The 17,354-nt window shown below is 39.7% G+C and overlaps 1 protein-coding gene across 22 annotated transcripts in view; it reads right to left on the bottom strand.

The window, feature by feature from the left end:
• The window catches only part of RNF38 (ring finger protein 38), a 153,089-nt gene that overhangs the window by 28,497 nt on the left and 107,238 nt on the right, over positions 1–17,354 (bottom strand). For 21 of the 22 annotated variants that reach the window (XM_054519705.2, XM_024252427.3, XM_054519704.2 and 18 more), the window contains 2 exons: positions 12,275–12,468; positions 6,043–6,256 (listed from right to left, as the gene is read on the bottom strand). In XM_054519705.2, the coding sequence (XP_054375680.1) occupies positions 6,043–6,256; positions 12,275–12,381 (321 nt within the window). In that variant the 5' untranslated portion in view covers positions 12,382–12,468. Of the gene's footprint in view, positions 1–6,042; positions 6,257–12,274; positions 12,469–15,220; positions 15,241–17,354 lie in introns of those variants that run through there. The other variant, XM_054519707.2, reaches the window with a different exon arrangement.

Genomic DNA, 17,354 nt, shown 5'->3' with positions numbered 1-17,354 from the left:
CTACTACACACCTAGGCTTATATGTTATAGCCTATTGTCCCTAGGCTACAAACCTGTACAGCATGTTGCTGTTGCTATACTAAACCCTGTAGGTAATTATAACACAAGGGAAGTACAGTTAGCCCTTGAACAACATGAGTCTGAACTGCACGGGTCTACTTATATGCAAATTATTTTTTTTCTTTTTTTGGAGACACAGTCTCACTCTCTCGCCCAGGCTGGAGTGCAGTGGTGCAATCTCGTTCACTGCAACCTCCACCTCCTGGGTTTAAGCATTTCTCCTGCCTCAGACTCCCGAGTACCTGGGATTATAGGCACCCGCCACCACGTCTGGCTAACTTTTATATTTTTAGTAGAGATGGGGTGTCACCATGTTGGCCAGGCTGGCTCGAACTCCTGACCTCAAGGGATCTGCCCAAATCAGCCTCCCAAAGTGCTAGGATTACAGGCATGAGCCACCGTGCCCTGCCCACATTTCAATAAAAGTTGCATAAAGTGTGCCTGCCTCTCCTCCACCAGAGACAGCAAGACCAACTCCTCCTCCTCTTCCTCAGCCTACCCCACGGGAAAACCACAGGGATGAAGACCTTTATGATGATCAACTTAATGTATTTTATGATTTTTTATCACACTTTCTCTAGCTTACATTATAAGAATACAGTATGTAATATACAAAATATGTATTAATCAACTATGTTATTGATCAACATTAGTCTATTAGTTTTTGAGGGAGTCAACCATTATATGTGTATTTTCAACAGTGTAGAGGGTTGGTACCTCTAACCCCTGTATTTGTGTATCTAAACACAAAAAAGATATAGTAAAAATATGGTATTATAAACTTATGAGACCACTGTCGTATATGTGGTCTGTTGGTCAAACGTTATTATGTAGCATATGACCATATTCACAGAAAATGTGTTGGCTTCTAGGTTTTATATTCTATTTCATTAGCTTATTTGGCTATGCTGGCATAAATGTCTTTATTACCATAGTTTTATAATAATTCCTAGTAACTGGAGAAGCTACTTTGCCCACCTGTTCTTTCATGACTAGAACAGTGGTTCTCTAATTACAATGTGCATTAGAATCACCTGGAGGGCATGGTAAACTAGATTGCTGAGTCCCACACCCACAGATCCTGATTCAGTAAGTCTAGTGTACAGTCTGAGAATCTGCAGTTCTAACAAGTATCTAGGTGATGCTGCTGCTGCTCAGCTGATTCAGCTCATACTCTGAGAAATAATTGGTCTAGACCTTAAGACCAGGGTGTCAGTGGGCCAATTATTTCTTAAAGAGCTAGAAAGTAAATGTTTTAGGTTTGTGGGCCATGGTCTCCGCACAAAGTAGCCAAAGACAATACACATAACAAATAGGTGTGGTTGTGTTCCAATAAAACTTTACAGAAACAACTATCAGTAGTTCACTTTCTATGGCTGTAGACAATTTCAGGTCTTTTAAATTGTCACTAAAAATGATAGAATCATCTTCTCAAGTTACACCAAAAATCTACTGAAAATTTATTTGGGATTATACTAATTCTATTATGTGCCACTTTTAAGAACTAAGAGCCTTAAAAAAACGGGATCTTTTGAGTCAAATCTCTCATTTAAATAAGTTTTCCTGTGGTCAGGCGCGGTGGCTCACACCTGTAATCCCAGCACTTTGGGAGGCTGAGGCAGGCAGAACACCTGTGGCCAGGAGTTTGAGACTAGCCTGGCCAACATGGTGAAACCCCACCTCTACTAAAAATACAAAAAATCAGCCAGGCATGGTGGCAAGTGCCTGTAATCCCAGCTACTCGGGAGGCTGAGGCAGGAGAATCGCTTGAACTGGAGAGGTGGAAGTTGCAGTGAGCCAAGATCTCACCATTGCACTGCACTCCATCCTGGGCAAGAAGAGCGAAACTCTGTCTCAAAAAATAAGTAAGTTTTCTTTAAACTCTCTCAATAATGCTTTGGTATTCTACACAGTGGTTTTAAACCACTTTTGTTAAGACTGATACTTAACTTTTTTTTTTTTTTGAGACGGAGTCTTGCTCTGTGGTCCAGACTAGAGTGCAGTGGTGCAATCTTGGCTCACTGCAACCTCCACCTCCCGGGTTCAAGCAATTCTCCTGCCTCAGCCTCTCGAACAGCTGGGACTACAGGTGCGCGCCACCATACCCAGCTAATTTTTGTATTTTTAGTAGAGACGGGGTTTCACCATATTGGCCAGGCTGGTCTCAAACTCCTGACCTTGTGATCCACCCGCCTTCAGCCTCCCAAAGTGCTGGGATTACAGGCACGAGCCACTGTGCCTGGCCAAGACTGATACTTAACTTCTTTAGTATTACTATGATTTTTTCAGTGGTATTTTTTCTTTGAATTTTTATTACAGAGAATTTCAAATATGTTCAAAAACAGTAGGATAAACCCCCATATCCACCACCCAGCCCTCAAACCATTAAACCATAGCCAATCCACCTGAATATACTGCTTTGTTTCATGTGTTTTGTTGAAGCAAATCCCAGGACCCTATCATTTAAAAAAAAATTTTAGTATGCATTTCTAAAAAATAAGACCACTTAACCACAATAGCATTATTATATTTTTAAAAGAAAGTTATTTAAAATCAAACATGCAGTCACGTTCAAAATTCCAATTATGTCATCAAATAAAAATAAATGATTTTATTAGACCTTTTTCCCTTTCCTCTCAAACAGAATAAAAAAAAGCTTTACATATTGCAACTGATTAGTACGTCTGGGTTGTTCAGTGTTAATGTATCTTTTAAAAAGTTGTTCATGTTCTGTTTGATTCTGGTATTAAAAAAACATACTGATTATTGTATATTCATTTTTGTAACATTTCAATCTGTTCAATTCTTAGTTCTAACACTTACCTAAGATGCTTCGGGATTTTCTATCAATATAATCAGTTTGACTGCAAATATTGATGGTGTTACCTGTTCTTTTCCTATTCTTAATGTTTTTTCTTCTTGTCTTTTCTGCTGGCTTAGCCTACTGAATAGATGTGGTAATAGTCAGCATCCTGGTTTATTCCAGGTAGCAGGAAAGTGTTCAGTTTCACCTTTAAGCATGTTTGAAGTAGGTGAATTCACTGTAGGTCTGTTTCTATTGGTTTTCAATTATAGCCCTTTTTGTCATGTACTGAGTTAACTTTGTTTATTGCCCGCTGTTCTTGAAAAATTATTGGAGGAACTGAGAACCAAAATGAAGATTCCTTCTTTCAGGGAGAAATTGCCTCTGTTTTCTAGGCCCCTGAGGTACCCATTACTTTAAATGAATTTTCACTAATTTCACAGAGTGATGTGAATTTGGGCTGCAAATTTACTTCTGCTCAGTCTTATCCTAGTGATCGGATATCCCTGTATTCTGGGTATACAGTGACTTAAGGTGCCTGGTATTTTACGTAAGAAGGGTCTCCTATACAGAAAGTGACTCCTTAAATAGTCTTTGATTTTTGTCCCCTTTGCCTCCTGACAGACTCAAAATTAAAGTTCAGGTTTGCTCAAATGAACAAATGCCTTAAGGATGGAACTAGCACCCCACTTTCCCTTAGTTTTGATTTCTTCTATTAGCTCTTTTGATGCTTTCAGGATACTTAGAGTATTTTATCTAGCACGCTCAGTTGTCCTCAAGCAAAAGGAATGCTATCAATAAGCCTTCCTACCACGTATTGAAAATTAAAGTCCTTCCTTTTTACACTTTAAGACCTTCTAATAAGAAATGATGGCTAGATTTTATATTTCTTGCGCCTATTAATATTTTTCCTTTATATTGTTGATAAAACCAATTATCTTGAAAGATTTCCTAATATTGAACCCATGCAGGACGGGTTCAATATTACGTTATTCTTTTAATACATCACTAGGTATATTAAAATAGGTTATTCCAACAGATTATTCTTTTTTGACTTTTTTTAATTAAAAAATTGTTCTCATACCTTCCTGCTGAAAACAGCTTATTCTTTTAATACACCGCTAGCTGTGGTTTATTATTTAAAACTTTTTCATCTGTATTCATGAGGGAAACTAGTCAACAGCTTTCTTTTGTTGTATTCGTCTATGAAGTTTCATTGTTAAGGTTGTGTTAGTTTCATAAAATATATTTGGAAGCTATCTTTTTCTAAGATCTAGAATAGTTTAAATTGGAATTACCAGTTCTTTAAAGGTTAGACAAGAATTCAAATGTTTTTATTTTTTTGAGATGGAGTCTCGCTCTGTTGCCCAGGCTGGAGTGCAGTGGCACGATCTTGGCTCACTGCAACCTCCACCTCACAGGTTCAAGCGATTCTCCTGCCTCAGCCTCCCTAGTAGCTGGGATTACAGGTGCCTGCCATCACGTGCAGCCAATTTTTTGTATTTTTAGTAGAGACGGGGTTTCACCATGTTGGCCAAGCTGGTCTCAAACTCCTGGGCCTCAGGTGATCCGCCTGCTTCAGATTCCCAAAGTGCTGGGATTACAGACGTGGGCCACTGCGCCTGGCCTCAGGTGTAATTTTAATTTTAAAGACAGATTTTGTTATGCTTTTATAATTTCTGCCATGGCTACTGGTCTGCTCAGGATTTCTAATTCTTGTGTTGTTCTGGTTATTTACATATGTAATGTTTTCATATTCCAATATACAGACTCAACACGTAACACTACTACATAAATGAGACCTTGCCTTTTCTGAAATGCAGTCTTTTCTTTCTTTGGCTCCATCACTAACCACCACCCCTCCTTCACTTTAGCACTTACCCTACAAGCCTAGTATGTATTTCTCTATATTTTTCTCTGTGTTCACATAGTCCTATATACATACAGTCATATACATATTAATCATGCTTTACAAAATGGGACTTTGTAAACACTTTCCTCCATTTTGCTTTTCTTGCTCAAGGGGATGGGGAGAAGGTACAATTGTGTTTTTCAGTGTTTCATATCCATACTTTTATCAGGTTACGGCCACAAATAAGGTAAGCTTTCCTACATGATCAATTTTTAAGTGTCTCATAAACATAATAAAAACGTCTGGCATAAGAAGAGTATCTAGGTAAGATATTTTCTCAATTGTCACTATGTGTTATTGTTTATTATCTAGTGCAGTAGATGAAAAATGAGATCCTATTCTCATTAGCTTTCTCTGGTAATTTTTTTGGTTTATAAACTCACAAGATTTCCCCCTTATCCTTAAAATCCAGCAATTTTTATAAGGACATGCTTAGACACATGTCTTTTTTTTTTGACCTCAGAAACTCCACAGAAAAGACCACCATAAAATTGTGGTCTTCATCCTCAGGCTCTGAAGATAGGCAACCCCTCTCCTCAGCTGGTCCCTCAGTTCTTGGCAGGAAGAAAAGGGAAATGAAACATTGTAGCCTTGTACTTGTCATCTCCTTGGAGACCTATGAAAACCTATAAGCAAAGATGTACCCAACTGTCTTACTGAATTATTCCAGAAGAAACTAGGAAACAGGGATACGTACTCAAACCACCAGTTGTCTGCTATTTCCTATTAATCTTAAATCAATAATTTCAAATCAAGCATACATGAATTCATTCTAAGCTTTCATAACCTTGATCCTTTTTTTTATTTTTTGAGACGAAGGCTCGTTCTGCCACCCAGTGCAGTGGTGCGATCGTGACTCACTGCAACCTCCACCTCCTGAGTTCAAGTGATTCTTCTGCATCAACTGGGATCATAAACATGTACCTCCACATCTGGCTAATTTTCGTATTTTTAGTAGAGACAGGGTTTCACTGTGTAAGGCTGGTCTCGAATGCCTAAGCTCAAGTGATGCGCCTGCCTCAGCCTCCCAAAGTGCTGGGATTACAGGCACGAGCCACCGTGCTGGGCTGATACTAATTTTTTAAGTTCAACTTTCTTCTATGGAAGCTGTGTAGAATTTAAATCTCAATTCTTAAAAGGAATGAGGAACTTAAATAACTTCATTTTAGGTAAAACTAAAAGACATTTGCAATAAAAAGCCAAAAAAAAATCTCAAACTGCCACAAAATTTCAGCTTCTGTATTTCCAAGACATTCTGTTATTTTACCTGATCATGTATGTCAACCATGACTGCATTCTGCTGGGGTGGATGAGCAGCAGGATGTAACAGACGGGGAGATACATTCGGAGGGTGGAAGGCTCGAGGCTCCTCTATTGCTTGCTGCTGTGCATAAGGGAGATGGTGATAGTTTTCATCTTGACTAATGGAATTATGTCGAGACAGACGATCCCTTCTTCCTCTCTGGCGCCTGACAGGAGGACTGTAATAAATGTCAAAAAGAAAGTCATTATGCTTATTGTGATCCATCAGGATTCTGTATTGTCTTTCTTTGATATCTATCAATAGTATATGCTAAGGTAAGCTTTATTATTAAATAAAAATAACTGCTAAAATTCCCCATCAGCTCTAAAAACTTACAAATTTAAATACAAGGTATATGTCTTATACAATAATGAAAGCAAAGAGTATTGGTATTCATCTCTGAAAGTATTTAGAAATCAACAGCTACAAACAATTTTTTCTTGAATCATAAGAAATTGCCCTTTTTATAAGTAAAAAATAGTCTAATAGCAACAATTTCATATAATTTAACCTACCATTTTCTCCCTTTTTAAATATTATAATAAAACGAACTTTAATCTGTAGATACCTTGTCAGTGTTCCTCATATACCTAATAGGCACCTTTTTGTCTATTTAGCTAACACATACATAAGACATAGTTCCTATGTGGCCAAAATGACACTTTTAAAAAATGAGAAAACATGAAATAACCAAAGAAACATATAACTTGCTGACAACTGCAGATAGAAACTGGGTAAACACGCGATGAATATGACTGATAGTATCAACATAAATATTCCAAGAATATATAAAATTTTTAACTTAATTTTTATGGGTACACACAAGGTATATATACTTATGTAGAATTTTAAATTAGAACTTGCTTGTTGGGCCAGGTGCAGTGGCTCATGCCTGTAATCCTAGCACTTTGGGAAGCTGAGGCAGGTGGATCCCTTGAGCCCAGGAGTTTGAGACCAGACTGGGAAACATGGTGAAACCCTGTTTCTACCCCAAAATACAAAAAATTAGCCGGGCGTGGTGGTGTGCACCTGTAGTCCCAGCTACCTGGGAGGGTGAAGTGGGACAATCACCTAAAGCCTGGAAGGCCGAGGCTGTAGTGAGCCGAGATCACGCCACTGCACTCCAGCCTGGGTGACAGAGTGAGACCATGTCTTAAAAAAAAAAAAAAAAAGAGAGGGAGAGAATTTGCTTATTGAAGCAAGTCACATTTACTCTCCATGTACTAGTCATCGACATAGTTTAATAAAAATTTTATTGTGACTAAACTTTCATTTTGTTCTTCTCTAAAACTGCTTTTTACAATGGCTCAGCACAAAAGCAACTTGAAAAAGTACTCTGCCTCATTAAAATTGTACTCTACATTGGGCAAAGGAGGTCAAACATCTCCCTTCTAGGAAGAACTCCAAGTGTCATTTCAGCAACTTTCTTTACGGTCACTTTTTCCTTAATCTTCCCACTCTGTTCCTCTAAATCTGTTTCTTCTTACTCCTAATTCTCCAATCTTAAGAGAACAAGGGACACTCCTTTATGAGATCAACTCGCAAAGGTGCTCTTGATATTGTCCCTCCAGCTTCTTGCTCCATTAATTGTTTCTTCTAACTTTATTTTTAATACAATCCTTTTTGCATTTTTGCTTCAAACTCTACTTACTGTATTATATTGAATTCAAGATGCCCTCCACCTTAGGACTAAAAACCTTTTTTTTTTTTTTTTTGAGTCGGTGTTTCACTCTTGTCACCCAGGCTGGAGTGCAATGGCACGATCTCTCGGCTCACTGCGACCTCCGCCTCCCAGGTTCAAACGATTCTCCTGCCTCAACCTCCCAAGTAGCTGGGATTACAGATGTCCGCCACCAAGCCCAGTTAATTTTTTTTTTTTTTTGTATTTTTAGTAAAAACAGAGTTTCACCATGTTGGCCAAGCTGGTCTCGAACTCCTGACCTCAGGTGATCCGCCTGCCTCAGCCTCCCAGAGTACTGGGATTACAGGTGGGAGCCACCGCGCCTGGCCTACATTATTTCTTTTAAAATGTTCTCGTATTGTCTTCTTCTGGAAATATTAGTAGACATTTAGAACTTATGACTCTGTGTTCATACTTAAATTTACTTTTCCACATTTTTCATTTTGCCCTGTTACACTACATTCTGGGAAATTTCCTCCACTTGATCTTCCAGAATGAACTCACTTTTTCTTTCTTTTTTTTTTTTTGAGACAGAGGCTCGCCCTGTCTCCCAGGCTGGAGTGCAGTGGCCCGATCTCGGCTCACTACAACCTCTGCCTCCTGGGTTCAAGCGATTCTCCTGCCTCAGCCTCCCGAGTAGCTGGGATTACAGGCGTCTGCCACCTTGCCCGGCTAATTTTTGTATTTTTAATAGAAACAGGGTTTCACCATATTGGCCAGGCTGGTCTTGAACTCCCGACCTTGTGATCTGCCCACCTCGGCCTCCCAAAGTGCTGGGATTACAGGCGTGAGCCACCGCGCCCAGCCAAATGAACTCACTTTTTCTATTAAGTTTTACCAGCTAACATTTCTAGTTGATATTTTCATGAGTACAATATCCCTCATCTCTCTCCCTCTCACATCTCTCATATTACATGTACTCTAAAATTCGATGTTGCTTGTTCTATTGTTTCTTGAAGTTCATTGTTAATTGAGTGTAATGGCCCTGTTTATTCACAGTTCTTTGTTTTATTGCATTTATTAATAGTATCCCTCTTTCACTTCGTTTTTTTTCAAATACCTAGCTTTGGGTTCATTCACCTCTGTAACTGAAATCCTGCTAGATTATTGTTAAAAATTGCATCTGCTTGGCACAGCCTGTTTCTGGGAGAAAATCTGGCAGCTATGCTTATAGGTAACCTATATTTAGTAAACAAGAACAGAATACAGAATAAGACACACTGCTGAAAAAAACACCAGGAGAGCCAGTTTTCAGGGTGGTAAATACTCTCTACTACTCCTTTGTGTTGCTATGAACGAGGACCATGATGCTTCTCAAAGAACTCAAAGCTAGTTACCATTACCATCATCTGTAAACACACATTTCTGACACTCCCTTCCTGGTCCAAGGCATTTCCTATGACCTAGCAATTCTACTCCTAGACTTACATCCTAATGCAACTTTTGCACATGTACACAGAGAGATGTGCACACAAAGGTTCCTAACAGTATTGTTTATAATACTAAGAGCCAGGTGCAGTGGCTCATGCCTGCAATCCCAGCACTTTGGGAGGCCGAGGTGGATGGATCACCTGAGGTCAGGAGTTTGAGACCAGCCTGGCCAACATGGTGAAATCCCATCTCTATTAAAAATACAAAACATTAGCTGGGTGTTGTGGCAGGCGCCTGTAATCCCAGCTACTTGTGAGGCTGAAGCAGGAGAATCACTCGAATGTGGGAGGCGGAGGTTGCAATGAACCGAGATCGCACCATTGCACTCCAGCCTGGGCAACAAGACTGAAACTACATTTCCAATAAAAAAGGTAAGAAACTGGGCATAGCTACTAGCCAACAACAGTAGGCGGATACATAAATTGTGTGGTACATTAATATAATGGAACATTATATCACAGTAATAGAACTATTGCTACTGCTACCAACATTAAAAACAGAATGCTTAATAAACAGTCAAAGAAAAACACATTTAAATGAGAACAGGCAAAAACCAAAAGCATATTGTCTTAACAGTATATTCCTAAGTATTAAAAACTATGACTGAACAGGGAATAATGTCAAATTCCAGAACAAGGTTACCCTCTAAGAAAAATGAAGGGGAATGGTAGCACCTGAGGCCTTTGAAGGATCAATAACGCTATTTTCACCTAGGTGGTGGGTATATGTATTTGTTAGCCTTTTTTTTTTTTTTTTTTTTTAATTTGAGACAGAGTCTCACCCTGTCCCCCAGGCTGGAGTGCTGTGGCGCGATCTCAGGTTTTGCCATTTTGCCCAGGCTGGTCTCGAACTCTTGACCTCAGGTGATCCGCCCGCCTCGGCGTCCCAAAGCGCTGGGATTACACACGTCAGCCACCGCACCCGGCCTTGCTAGCCTTTTTTTTTTTTTTTAAGATGGAGTTTCGCTTTTGTTGCCTAGGCTGGAGTGCAATGCACACCCGGCTAATTTTGTATTTTTGGTAGAGACAGGGTTTCACCATGTTGGCCAGGCTGGTCTCGAACTCCTGATCTCAGGTGATCCGTCCACCGCGGCCTCCCAAAGTGCTGGGATTACAGGTGTGAGCCACCGCGCCCGGCCTGCCTTTTAACTGTACATTTGTTTTAGTCATCATAAAACAGGAAAAGACTACAGCAGGTACTCAGGCCTTAACTTTGAAATAACTATACTTTCTCATGCTTATTATATTTAATAGCTATAAAATAATTTATCTGATAGCCATATACTATCTTACCTAAAAACATTCCCATGTAATTGGTTAATAAGGTACTGGGTAATGTAAAAGTCTTAATGTCTCAACAGAATATAGCTCAGAGACAGGTTTATGTTCTTTCAGCTGGAACACAGAATGGTGGTTTTAAGATCCCTTCTGTATCAGCCCGCTCAGGCTGCCATAACAAAACATTGCAGACTGGGTGGCTTAAACAGATACTTAATTTCTCAAAGTTTTAAAGCCTAGAAGTTTGAAATCAAGGTACCATCACAGTTGGTTTTTGGAGAGGGATCTTTTCCCTGGCTCTTGCAGACAACTACATCTCACTGTCTCCTCACATGGTGGAGGATGAGTTCTCCGACACCTCTTTTTGAGACAGAGTCTTGCTCTGTCGCCAGGCTGGAGTTCAGTGGTGCGGTCTTGGCTCACTGCAACCTCCGCCTCCTGGGTTCAAGCGATTTCCTTGCCTCACATTCCCCTGTCTTAGCCTCTCGAGTAGCTGGGACCACAGGTGTGCACCACCACACCTGGCTAATTTTTTGTATCTTAGTAGAGACGAGGCTTCACCATGTTGGCCAGGATGGTCTCCTGATCTCATGATCCACCAACCTTGGCCTCCCAAAGTACTGGGATAACAGGCGTGAGCCACCCCGGCGCATCGCTTCTTAAAGGACATTAATCCTGCTGGGCAAGGGTCCTAACCTTATGACCTCATTTAACGTTAATTACACTTCCTTAGAGGTCACATCTCCAAATACAACCACACTGAGGGTTACAGGAAGGTTACAGTTTCAACACATTAATTGGGGAGGAGGGGTTACAAACATTTGGTCTGCAACACCTTCCTAACTCAAGATCATTGATATTCCTTCAACATCCTGGACATGCGTCTCACCATGCACTATTTCCCTGGGATAAGAAATACATGACCTCTGGCAACAACTAATGAGGAAGAAACTCAGGAAGAAATGCACTCCTCTAGGATGAAAAGACAAGGGCCAAATCCCATTGCCTAAAAGTTGAACTAAACTTGTCATCTTTTCATACCATGGGCTCCACAGTTGTTTTTTGTTTTGTTTTTTAAATACAGTGTCTCATTCTGTCACCAAGGCTAGAGTGCAGTGGAACAATCATAGCTAAGGCTCACTGCAGCCTCACACTCCTGGGCTCAAGAAATCCTCCTGTCTCAGTTTCATCCTGGACTACAGACGTGCGCCAACATCCTCAGCTAATTTTTTGTTTTTTTTTTTTTTGAAAGAGACAGGGTCTTGCTACGTTGCCCAGGCTGGTCTGAACTCCTGGCCTCAAGTGATCCTCCCACTTTGCTTCCCAAAATGTTGGGATTATAGGCATGAGCTACTACTGTGCCGAGTCTCCATGGTTTTATAAGAAACATAATTAAGCTCCTAATTGCCTTAGAGGATACAGAAGGAAAAGGAATGGAGTAGAAAAGGGGTAGCTCATTTCTAAGATTTCCATATATCCTTACAGTTACGAACTACAAAATGCATCTTCTAATAGTCAAGATTGTAGGCTAGTCCACAACAATCTGTACCCTAAGTAGCTGATTTCATATATAATGGCATGGACTGATTTTAGCCTCTTTCCATTTCTTCATCTGTCAATGATAAGCTAAATAAACTCTTGTAACCTACTGGAAATCTAGGCAACTTTATTTTTCGTGAGTGAATGTATGTGTATGTGTGGTGATGTGTTTATGAAATGCCCACAGAAAAAATGTTTTCTGATGTTAAATATACTCACAAATCTACCAATGGAAGAAAACTTAAGAAATAAATTGTAATCAACTAACCTTCTTCTGTTGCGTGCAGGTGTGTTGCATCGTTCCCCTGAGAAGTGATGTTGGCTTGGTCGAACTGAAGGGGGCTGCCTATTTGATGTCATCTCCCATGGTCGCATTGGTGGTGAGGGAGCTGGTGATGCTGATGTATAATCAAAGACTGAATGAGAGAGGCGCTGTCTCTTAGGACTTGGACTATCTTCACTCTGCCAATGCAACAAAATGGATCAACTGAGTAAGATCTTTTAAGGATTTCACATTATTGCATATGCACAGGTGTTAAGATGTACTTAACCTAAAATCTAAAAATGTAAAGCAAGGAAAAAAATATATGCTATCAATTCAAATTTAAAACCTTTAAAAAATGCTGGGATGGCATAGAACAGGGGCGGGAGATGCACAGTAAATGATACCAAGTGAAAAATGAGCTTTGTTTTTAAAAACTCATTCTAAGGCAAATGAGATAATGACATATAGGGTACATAACAGCATAATAAAACTTTTGTGTAGTACTTGACCTTCTCTTTAAATTCCCAAGCCACCTGGAAAATTACACTACACTACAATCTCCCATCAATAAGGCATCAATTCTCAGCTGTGAGTTCAGCTTAGCAGGAGATATAATTTGAGTAGGCCCTCGATTTGATTCTAAATCACACTCCGCTCCCTCCTTGTATCTGTTTAGGCCACTACACTTATTTTTTTTTAAAGAGAGTTACATGGGGCCGGGCACGGTGGCTCACACCTGTAATCCCAGCACTTTGGGAGGCTGAGGCGGGTGGATCACTGGAGGTCAGGAGTTCGAGACCAGCCTGGCCAACATGGTGAAATCCCGTCTCTACTAAAACCACAAAAATTAGCTGGGCGTGGTGGCGCATGCCTGTAATCCCAGCTACTTGGGAGGCTGAGGCAGGAGAATCGCTTGAACCCAAGAGGCAGAGGTTGTTGTGAGCCAAGATCACGCCATTGCACTCCAGCCTGGGCGACAAGAGTGAGACTCTGTCTCAAAAAAAAAAAAAAAAGTTACATGGATAAAATAAATCTATATAAGACAGATAAAGAAATAGCAGATTTACGTCATCAGTTCTTAACTAGAATATCACAGCAGTTTGGAAGTACTTTTAAAGTTTTCAAGGGTCCCAGCATGGACTTACTAGCTACAAAACTGATATGGATCACTTGATTACATTAATAACACTCCAGGGTTCTCCACCTGACTCAATTTCCCAAATCAGTCTACCCAAAAATATCAAAGTTACAAATTAACTGAAAATTTGATAAGGTTGTGTGTTTTCTAATAGAACGTCTATCTCCAATCTATTACTGCAAGTTCTAATTAGTTGGGCATTACTGTACTTTTGGTTGCAAAATAATTAGTACCTGCAGCTACCATAAAAATCATCTTATACCACTGCAAAAATATACAGGATTACAAATTAGTGTTAGATTTTAGATAAGCATATAAATCAGAACTGATTATTTAAGCTGAAAGGAATGAAGCAAATTGGTAAATGGCTACATTTGATCATTCCAAATTACTTAGCAGTATTCCAAAAACCATGTCATTTCCCTTCTATATTTAGGAGACATTATAATCAATTTTATTATCATTATAATTAAAATACAAAATACAAAAGCATTTTGTTCTAACTTTCCTACCACCATACTAACCTTATTTTCTCCCTAGATTTAACTGTACAGTCATCCCTCAGTATCCTAGGGAGCTGGTTCCAGAGACCACTCCCCCATACCAAAGTCTTAAGATGCTCAGGTCCCTGATATAAAATGGTGTCGTATTTGCATATAACGTACACACATCCTCCCATATACTTTAAATCTCTAAATTACTTAACAATATCAACACAATACAATGTAAATGTTTTATAAATAGCTGTTATACTGTATTTTAAAATTTGTATTATTCTGTATTGTTGTCTTGTTACTTTTATTTCATTTTTTCTGACTATTTCCCATCCGTGGTTGGTTCAATCTTTGGGTAAGGAACCACCAACTAATCTAGTAAAAGTACACTTATTTTCATCCTTTAATTTTAGTGAGAAAGTTAGTTCTTATGTTCTGATAATCCTAAAACTTAAAGGTAAATAACCACTGAAATTTAAATATTCTGATTTTTTTAAAAAGGCAGAACAATCAAGACCTGACAAACCTGCACATGAACTACATGAGCATCAGAAACAGGCTGGCTCCACAACTGGTGAAACAGATTTGATTAACACTGACTTTTTTTTTTTTTTTTTTTGGTGAGACGGAGTCTCGCTCTGTTGCCCAGGCTGGAGTTCAGTGGCGCGATCTTGGCTCACCGCAACCTCCGCCTCCTGGGTTCAAGTGGTTCTCCTCCCTCAGCCTCCCGAGTAGGTGGGACCACAGGCACATGCCACCATGCCCAGCTAATTTTTTGTATTTTTAGTAGAGACAGGGTTTCACCTTGTTAGCTAGGATGGTCTTGATCTCCTGACCTCATGATCTGCCCATCTCGGCCTCCCAAAGTGCTGGGTTTACAGGTGTGAGCTACCGTGCCCAGCTTAACACTGACTTTTTAAAAACAAAATGCTAGTAACGAATCATGATCATTAGTTTTTCATACATACCCCACATTGTATATCCTACTCTGAATAAGCCTAATGTAAGCTAAGACACAGAACTTTGAATTCTAAAAATTCACTACCTAAAATGGAGGCGAATGCTACAGATACTCATGATAAAGGTCAAATGATCAGAGAAAGCCCTTAGGTTATAAACCTTTATATATTTTCAGTGATGTGCAAATTGTGGGCTAAAAATGTTCTTATTTTACAAGACATGCAAAGCTTTTAAAAGTAGAGGTAAGGAAAAGTGGCTGCGAAAAGTAAAGTTACCATCACTTCTCTTGTGCTGTGATGGTGACAAAGAAGAGACAAAGAATGGGAAGTGAAGGGAGCTAGTCATTAGAGTACTTACTACTTTTCTTTTTTCCTTTTTTTTTTTTTTTTTTTTTTTGAGACGGAGTTTCGCTCTTGTTGCTCAGGCTGGAGTGCAGTGGCCTCATCTCGGCTCACCGCAACCTCTGCCTCCTGGGTTCAAGTGATTCTCCTGCCTCAGTCTCCTGAGTAGCTGGGATTACAGGCATGCACCACCATGCCTGGCTAATTTCATATTTTTAGTAGAGATGGGGTTTCTCTGTGTTGGTCAGGATGGTCTCGAACTCTCAACCTCAGGTGATCCGACCGCCTTGGCCTCCCAAAGTGTTGGGATTACAGGCGTGAGCCACTGCGCAGGGCCAATAAGTTTACTTTCTAACTCAGTCATAGGAAACCACAATGACTAAATACAGGAAAACATTAAAAAGTAGTTTGCTATATGCAATATGATTTCATCACTTCCCTTATCAATTTTAGTACTCTAAGGAACTTCAAAGAAATTCTCACAGTTTCCAGAAAAGGGAAGCGGTAGTAACCTACAAAGAAATAAGAATTATATTAACATCAGACTTCCTATAGCAGAAACAGATGCTAAAAGTTCTCTGAGGGAAATGAATATTGAACCCAGAATTTTGTACTCCAATCACACTATTAGTTTGTGTGGAAGCATAAAAAAAAACGACCTTTGCCAGATGTATCAAGACCCAAAGGTGCTCCTTACATAGCAGAAAATCACTTGATGTGTGCTCACAACATTCCCTATCTCTCTTATTTGAAGCTATTACACAATATCCAATAAATGACAGAATTAACCCAGAGAGTACAATGAAATGAAATTCCAGGAATGGTAGTATAGCAAGTGTGGAAATTCATCATTCCACATTAGAACAAGAAGTCAGAGGGCTCTGAGAAAAATGCCCTAAATAGAATCAAAATATATGACTGAGAACTTGGAAGTTATTAATAAAATTTAAGCAGACGGCTCTATGTCATAAAAAAATATATATAAAAAACAATCAGTCCAGGAAAGTCAATGAGGAATGCAAATTCATCTGACCTTGTCATCTAAAGCATTCTTTGAGTGGAATGGGTAGTCAGAAGATTACATTCACTTTTCCATGGGCCAAACATGCTCTTGGTTCTGCAATGAGTAAATACATGGATGTTCCTAACATGATGCAAAGTGTTTACTAGTTTCTGATAGTTAAAATCAACCTAGGACAAGGCATGAAAGATCACTACTGTAGTTACAGAATAGAATGTAAGTATAAACTTTGTTAATGTAAACTCAAAGTTACTTTATGATAAAATCACGGACATTCAGTGAAAATCAAAATACAAAAATCTAAAAATAATGGCTTAAATATAACAAACATACTTTTTTGTTTGTTTTTTGAGATGGAGCTTTGCTTTTGTTGCCCAGGTGGAGTGCAATGGCAGGATCTCGGCTCACTGCAACCTCCGCCTCCCGGGTTCAAGCGATTCTCCTGCTTCAGCCTCCCGAGTAGCTGAGATTACAGGCATGCGCCACCACACCCTGCTAATTTTGTATTTTTAGTAAAAATGGGGTTTCTCCACGTTGGTCAGGCTAGTCTTGAACTCCCGGACCTCAGGTGATCCACCCGCCTTGGCCTCCCAAAGTGCTGGGATTACAGGTGTGAGCCACTGCGCCTGGCCTGTTTTTTTTAAAGACAGTCTCACTCTGTCATTGAGGCTGGAGTGCAGTGGCACGATCTCAGCTCACTGCAACCTCCACATCCCGGGCTAAAGAGATCCTCTCACGTAAGTCTCCCAAGTAGCTGGGACTACAGGTGCACACCACCATGACCAGCTAACTAAAAAAAATTTTTGGAGATCCAAGGTCTCACTATATTGCGCAGTTTGGTCTCAAACTCCTGGGCTCAAGCAATCCTTCCACCTCGGCCTCCCACAGTGCTGGGATTACAGGTGTGAGTCACTACGCCTGGCTAACAAACATGCTTTTAAAATGCAATGCTAAATGCAGGGGAAAAAAGGGAAATCACCAAGGACTCAGAAACTGAGAAAACTGAAAACCAAATTTGTATTTTTGATGCTCTCAGGAGGAATAGAAGATAAGGCCTTATGACTGAGACCCCTACATGAAGTAGTCAAAATTTCCAAAGTAGTACACTTAAAAAGGAAGACAAGAAAAA

This window comes from Pongo abelii, chromosome 13 (genome assembly GCF_028885655.2).
Source record: "Pongo abelii isolate AG06213 chromosome 13, NHGRI_mPonAbe1-v2.0_pri, whole genome shotgun sequence".
Classification (NCBI taxonomy): Eukaryota; Metazoa; Chordata; class Mammalia; order Primates; family Hominidae; genus Pongo; species Pongo abelii.
This window is presented reverse-complemented; position numbering and strand designations above follow the sequence as displayed.